Raw genomic sequence first — 7,650 nt, forward strand, 5'->3', positions numbered from 1 at the left:
CCAAAGATGACCCGGAATTTCTACCTCATATGGCTAAACGCTGCTTCCAGCAGAAAAAAGTGAACGAGATTATCGATTCAAAGTTCAAGAAAGAATTTGAGAAAGCCGGCTCTGCAGTTCTGGATGATGAAACCTGCCCAGCTTCCCTAATGATATTTGCAGAAATTGCATATAAATGCTGCAACAAAAAACGAGAGGACCGTCCCACAATGGCTGATGTCGTGAAAGAACTTGAAAGATCATTCAAGTCCCATGTAAGTAGTTAATTTTTTTTTAATTGTAGCATTGTACTTTGTAAAATATACCCAACTATAGTAATATCATCTAACACACTAAAATAGGGTAGATTTTTCAAGGCATAATGTGCTAATAAGGAGAAAAAATTGAAAGTACAAGGTGTATAATTTGGTAAAATTTTCAAAGTACAATGCCTTGAAACTAAAAAAAATGAAAAAACTAACAATGGATATGAAAGTAGGATGCTATAATTCATAAATAAACAAAAGTATGTTGCTATTTCTTGCATTTAGCCGACATTAAGAAGTAAGAGCATCCACAATGCATAGTTTAATGAGATAGTTGAATGAGGTGGCATGTCTAATTGGCATTCAATAGATTAAACTCTATCATTGTGGGATGCCATTTTGGCATTCAATGAATATGGAGTTCAATCGTCATTGAACTCTTCAATGGGGAAAAAGAAACTTTATATATATATATATATATATATATATATATATATATATATATATATATATATATATATATTCCATTGAACTCTGTTGAGTTCAATGCATTATAGGAAAAATAATGTAGAGTTGTATAGTAAATAAAATGATGATGTGTCTATCCATCAAACTCTAATAAGTGTAATACATTGTGGATGCCCTAAACTTGTACCTTAGACGTAAGACCCATGTAAAAGTTGTGAGTGTAAAATTACTTGGGTGTGAACCTAACATGGATGGCTGGGTGCACCACCATCTATGTTGACAATAAGAAATGGCAGCTTCTTTATTTCATACGGTGAATGCAATAAATAGTTACAGTAACTTTTGTGGTTGGTTTAGGTATAAATAGAGCTCCAACTTCAGTTGTAGAGCACCACAAAACAGAGTGATAGAGAGTAATACTTAGAGCGAGTATTATCTAGAGGGTTGTTTTTCGTTCTTGCAATAGAGAGTGTAATTTTGTTTCTTTCGTTCTAGTTTAGAGTAAAAGTGTGTTTCAACCCCAATAAAATCCATATCCATATCCATATAATATATTTATGAGATATGAGGATAGATTTACGGGATTTATTATTTGAAACAACTTTTTCTTTTTAAGTGTTTATTAGTTTATCTGTGTCAGAATAGAGTTTTAAAAAAAAAAAAAAAAAAAAAAACTATTTTGATCGGTTTATCTGGTACCAAAATGTAAAAGCTAATAAGTTAATTTTTAGTGTTTGTCAAATTCTGTTTATACGTGTAATGAAGAAAGAACTTATCAAAAACTCTTTATTTAATTCAATAAGTGAGGAGAAAGTAAATTATCAAATATATAAGTAAATAAGTGTTTTTAGTTTTTACTATTATTCTATCAAAATGTAAAATAGCTTATTACCGGTTTCAAATCGCAATGAGTCAACACACACTTCAAATAAGCAATACCAAACAATTCTAAATTGGAAACAATAATGAATATGTAATATTACAAAGCTTGCACTTATCTCTGCATATCTTATGCAGGTTAAGGGGGTGGAATCCCTTAGAACGACACTCGATGATGTTATGTCTGCTACAAACAACTTCCGTGATAAAAAAGAGCAAGGACCATTGGGCGAGGTGTATTCTGGGACACTTTCTCACTTGAGTGGACATAACACGGTTACCATAAAGCGGCTCTGTCATTCAGTGGATTCATATGGAGAAGAATTGTGTAAGGAGATTGCACAACTTTATAGTTATAGCCATGAGAATGTTGTTCCTGTTATAGGATTTTGTGAAGAAAAGGGTGAGAGGATCGTTGTTTTTGAGCACATGGTTAAAGGAAGTGTAAAACAGCATCTAACCAACAGTAGTCTAACATGGAAACAAAGGCTCAAGATATGTGTTGATGCTGCACATGGGTTAGCTTACATTCATAGTCATACTGAAACCGATCAACAGTTGATTCATGGTGACATGAAAAGCAGTAGCATTCTTCTTAGGGACGATTGGAAAGCTGCAATTTCTGATTTCATCATATTCCGAGGTGCAGGCACTTTAGGTTATCTTGATCCACTCTATCTGACCACAGGCTCCATGACACAAAAATCGGATGTGTATTCTTTTGGGGTTATTTTATTTGAGATCTTATCAGGAAGATCAGCAGTTGAAAGGATCAAAATTGATCAGAAACAACAGCTTCGTGAACTCCCAAATGATGAAGCTCAACTGAAAAGTGCAAGACTGACAGTTGAAGACGAGCGAGTGGTGTTTCTTGCACAGTTGGCAGCAAAAAGCTTCAAAACCCAAAAAATACAAGATATTATCTTTCATGCTATAAAACAACAAATTGAACCACAATCCTTGGTGATATTTTCAACCATTGCCTATCAATGCTTGATGGAACAACATGAGGATCGACCAACAATGGCTAAGGTTGTAGAGGAACTTGAAAAAGCCTTCAATTGCCAGGTAAGTTCACCTTGACGAGTAGAGAAACTAATGAGCCTTCTTTTAATAGCAAGATTCAGCAAACTGCTTTGCATGCAGTTATAATGTTTTCATCTTTCACACATACACAGGATGAGTGGGAATGGGAGCAAAATCTGCCAACAGATTATAAGAAAATAATCCAAATGTCAAAATATACGGTGCCCTCCACTATCTCAAAGAAGGATCTCCATTCCCTATTTTCTTCAGGAATCCTCCTTAACAACGAAAAAGTGGTGACTCGATCTCTTTTACCATTATATATGTTTTCCTCATTCGAAATATACATCGATAGACTATAGTCAATAATTCCATGTGTTGGTTTTCCTTGGAATATCTCTTCACTACCATATATAGCATACATGCCTGCCAGAAAAAAAAAAGATGATATAATAGCACTATAATCAAAATTTTGCATCTAGGAATCATTTACACAACATAGGCTTTTATTTACATATCAAGGAAAAACCACTGTGGGTATTATGTTTTCTTCAAATGAAAGGAATGTTTTTTTTTTTCTAGATGATCTTGCAAGCTCAATGCAGCACTGATAAATGATATCTAATATTATCTAATCTCAAAGAAGGTAAAGGTGATTGAAAAACATCTCAAGGCTCATCAGAACTAGAAACATGAGATCTAAACTCCAAACAAGCAACAATATTGATAAATAACCAGCCATCAATATTATACAAGAAACAAACTAATCATTCCATGCAAGATATAATATATATCAGGACAGAAAGTAACCGTTTAGATAAATAACTTATCATTCTCACTGTCTTCTAATCCTCTCGACATCTTCTCTCAACATTCCATGCCTTTTCATAATATAATTAATGCTCTCCGACTCATTTTTAATTTCAATTTTTGCTCATCTTTTATGGCAACAGTGGTTTTCAATAAGCATGGATGGATCAAGAAATGAAATGATACCGGCCAAAAGATTTTCATACAATGATGTTTCTTCTCTGAAGTGGAGATCCATTCAAAAATCAAGGTTCTGTCTACTTTATGTGATTACCACCACTTTCTATTAACTTTTTAAGTCAAGTGATACATGTCACTTAACTTAAAATCATTCTGTTTGGAGTGAACTCTAGCATAAAAATTTCTACTTCTTTTATGAAGTGGAACGTTTGCATCAAATCCATGAGGTTAAAACCTAGCTAGAGTGCATGAGCTTGCTTCGGGAACCACAAGTTTTATAAGTGACTGTACTAAGATATGGTGGAAAACATGTTGGGCTTGGGATCTAAACTTCTAATGAAGTGATAGAAATTCCCTTAGTTTTGTCAAATCTATGTTGAAGTAGAATTCACATTTTTGACTTGAGCCAACGAGTTTTAACAACAAATTTCAAAATATGGGGGCTTGTTTTGTAGTTTTTCTCATCTTATGGGCACATAATTTGGTGGTCTTTTGAGATGTGGAAAATGAAACTGCTGTGCTATGATGATGTGTATATGTGTTTAGTGTTTACAAAAGGAATAATTAGAAAAGAAACAAGAAAATGAAGAACCAAAATTTGCTTCTCATTTTACTTGTGGGGGAACAAAGAAAAGAGGAGAATAATGGAAATGGCAAATCTCAAAAACTCTCCGTAACTAACCTGATACACATTATTAAGCTGCAGCCAAACAAAAACAAACGCTTGAAAAAGACAAAAGTACCCTTATTCACTAAAGATCTTTTGACTTTATTTGGACCTTTTGACCAATTTGTAAGCCACAAATTAAACCCACAGAAACATATATTTATTAGAATCATAGTCTAACATGTAAATTATGAGAAACTACCAACACTTGCTCCTTTTTACAATCTATCAATATGTTGGATAGCATACGATTTTCTGAATCGTAATATGTTTGTGCAGATTTCCAAAGGTCGCAAAGATCTTGGACATCTCAAATCTTAATATTGAAGTTCAGATAAATGCTGAGTTCTTAACTCCAGAGACGATGTATGGAGCTTACCTAGTTTTCAAGTTTTATGATCGAAGAAAGGTTTCCAACAGGCCGATATACATAAACCTTAAATATAAAAAGGCGGGTGAAACCTTAAATGCATATTTTGCAGAGTGGAAAGAAGGTGGAAGTCAGTGGTTGAGAGTTGAATTATTTCGGTTTCAGAGTGATCACAGAAGTACTGATTTTGAATTTCTACTAGAAAGCTTTTCAAAGTATTATTGTGGCATAGGGGGAATATTTGTTGAAGGCATAGAGTTTAACGCCATTCCAATGGTAAATCAAATAGTTAGTGTACCTCTCTTCTTTTTTGTATTTATTTTGGGGAAATTTGTACAAAAATATCATAACGTGGTCATCTAATTGTCTATAGGTGGACTTAGAAAAAAATAAAAAATTGAAGGATGGAACAAACATGGGAGGAGTCTTGAAAACAAAGTTGGAGATGGACTCAGCAGAACAAATGATAGCCGATAATGAAGAAATTATTAAGAGGTCTGGAAACAATGTCCAAAATGCCTCCAATGTAGAGCTGTGCTTACTTCTTTTCAAAGGAGTTCTAATTGACAATGGTGAAAAGGTCTGATGTTTTTCTTTTTCTTAACACAAAATTTGAAAAATTAATTACATATTCTTGTGGTATCATAATGATAAGCGTGTAACTCTATGATGAATAGTTATTCTCCCTAAGTGAAGTCAACGGGAAGAGATGTCATATGCTACCTGCAAAAGCAATTATATACAACTCTTCAAGTATAAAGTTGTGCAACCCTCCAACCGAATCCAGGTTTACTTTATTACTCCTTTCATCTTAGGTTTACTTTAGCAGATTTCATGGAATCACTTAAATTTATAAGACTTAATTAATGTAGGTGCAGATTTGAAGAGGTTGTTGAGATTCTATCTCACCAGGATTTTCGTATCAAATGTGACATTGAGACCAAAATGCTCTCAGCAGATACAACCTATGCTTGTTTCCTTGTGTTCAAACTTTCAAAAAAATGTCGTGGGCTCAAGTGCCCAGTGAAAGCACGTGATCTAGTACCTCATAGAAAGGAAAGAACCAAAATCATTTCTTTCAGGTACCCAAACACAGTGAATTTAGACAAAATCAAATGGATTCCAGAACAGAGAGAAGATGGATGGATGGAGGTTGAAGTGTGGGAATTTAACGTTGATAGCACGCATAATGATGAGTTTGTTCCTATGGATTTGAAACTGACATGTTATGAAGGAAATATGTCTGGTCTTATTGTGTATGGCATTGAGTTCCGTCCTATAGCATAAGTGTATATTAAGTAACATTTATACATGTTCTTCTAAGTGTATGGTAATCTGTTATTACATCTTTTGTGCTTTTATATTAACTTAATAAAGGCTCAATAGAAGATAGTTCCTCAATACTATGCAGCGCATAGCTAGTTGCATGTCTATACAAGACAAGATAAACTTCTTTTTATAAGAGGGAAAATTACAAAGTAAAAGAAAATACACACAAGAGCTATAGCATTTGTTTTTTTTGTTTATATGGCATCAAAAGTTACAGGGGTGCAATACTATTAATAACCAGAAAACATACCAGTAGAAGTAATGTAATCCTCAAGTGGACATACATGATGATCATCTTAGCTGGAGGAAGCAAAACAACCATACCAACGATTTTCATATACCATGAACAAACCCTTCATCAACCACTCCAAAAGCAGGTTCGCGCTCTTAATTAGAACCCAGATGCAGACAAACGGATGAGTGTTAGCCATAACTTTCAACCCACTTGTATACAATTGATATCGATCTTTCACAGGTAAGGTCATTCATTTTCAAAAGATCCTCTCTCTCTCTCTCTCTCTCTCTCTCTCTCTCTCTCTTCAAGACATTATTAAAAAAGAAAGGTTTTAAACAATGCTGGATTGTATAGCTACTTGGAATTTAGTAATGAAAATGGTGCAAAAGATTTTGACTATGAAGAGATAGAAGTTTGGTCCAAGTGGTTTTGTTGATTATTCCCATGGAAAAGAGATTTCATTTATAATGAAAAAGCTACCTGGCTTCCCATTCTTTGTCTTCCTTATTCTTTCCCATAATTGTTGGGCAATTTGGTAAATTTCTCATTCCCTTTGCTCGATCGATTCTGATGACCCTAATCTTTCTTTTGGTCGTATCTGCACCCACTTCCGCATTAAATTTTTATCAATTCCGTGATTAATATAGAGCTTGATGGGGCTAAGATTTAAGTCCAATCACATTCCCGTCAATCCTGTAGGAGGTGCCTCTGCCGCAGATGTGCCCCTATGGCAGTCTAACACTCCGGCCCTCCCAATATCTCTTGACTTCATAATCGGCCTCCTATCTGTTGTATTCCTCCACGTATTTTGGGCTCTTGGAATACTTTTGTACTCGGCAGCCCGCGAGCCCAGTAATGAGGAGCCCATCTGCTCCCAAGATAGTCCCAACTCCCAAGTTCCATGTAGAGTGCACAATACAAAGTGGTTTTTTGACAACCAAATGGAGAAAACCAGAACCGGTTTTGAAATAACCGAACTTGTTAGAACTGAACCGTCCGTTTGGAACTGGGTTTTACCCGATTTACACAAAACAAACAAAACAAATAGAACCGGTTAAAAAACTAGAAAAAAAAACAACAAATTTCACCTTCCAATAAATCGAACCCATTATGAGCAAAACCAGTTTTCTGTAAACGATTCTAAAAAAATCAGTTTTTTTTTTAACTAGAATAAGTTTAAAACTTGTGTTTGTGTAGTATATGCGCATAAGAGAGGCGAGACAACCCCCGCATGCAGGTGGGTATGGCAGGGCTTTGACTAGTTAATAGGTCCATTAAGCCATGCATGTGGGCTTCATACAAACTCATTTTTTACGTGTGCTCAGGCCTTAATCGGGCTATACATAGGTTTTGTTTTTATACTAACCCGAACTATATTCGGGCCACTCTTTGGACCAGATCAGATGCTTTTTCGTTCAAAAAACTTGCTTATCTGGTATAT

The 7,650-nt window shown here is 34.8% G+C and overlaps 1 protein-coding gene across 4 annotated transcripts in view; it reads left to right on the top strand.

The window, feature by feature from the left end:
* LOC145048836 (uncharacterized) overlaps positions 1-6,046 on the top strand; it is a 26,758-nt gene extending 20,712 nt beyond the window's left edge. The window contains exons 4-11 of one of the 4 annotated variants that reach the window (XM_078997460.1): positions 1-254; positions 1,731-2,660; positions 2,771-2,914; positions 3,572-3,678; positions 4,555-4,933; positions 5,019-5,225; positions 5,323-5,432; positions 5,524-6,046. The exon at positions 1-254 is cut by the window's left edge and continues 757 nt beyond it. In XM_078997460.1, the coding sequence (XP_078853586.1) occupies positions 1-254; positions 1,731-2,660; positions 2,771-2,914; positions 3,572-3,678; positions 4,555-4,933; positions 5,019-5,225; positions 5,323-5,432; positions 5,524-5,932 (2,540 nt within the window). In that variant the 3' untranslated portion in view covers positions 5,933-6,046. Of the gene's footprint in view, positions 255-1,730; positions 2,661-2,770; positions 2,915-3,571; positions 3,679-4,554; positions 4,934-5,018; positions 5,226-5,322; positions 5,433-5,517 lie in introns of all 4 variants that reach the window. The other 3 variants (XM_078997458.1, XM_078997461.1, XM_078997459.1) reach the window with 3 other exon arrangements.
* The last annotated feature ends 1,604 nt before the right edge of the window (positions 6,047-7,650 follow it).

Source organism: Lactuca saligna, chromosome 5, assembly GCF_052625555.1.
Source record: "Lactuca saligna cultivar CGN05327 chromosome 5, ASM5262555v1, whole genome shotgun sequence".
Taxonomy (NCBI): Eukaryota; Viridiplantae; Streptophyta; class Magnoliopsida; order Asterales; family Asteraceae; genus Lactuca; species Lactuca saligna.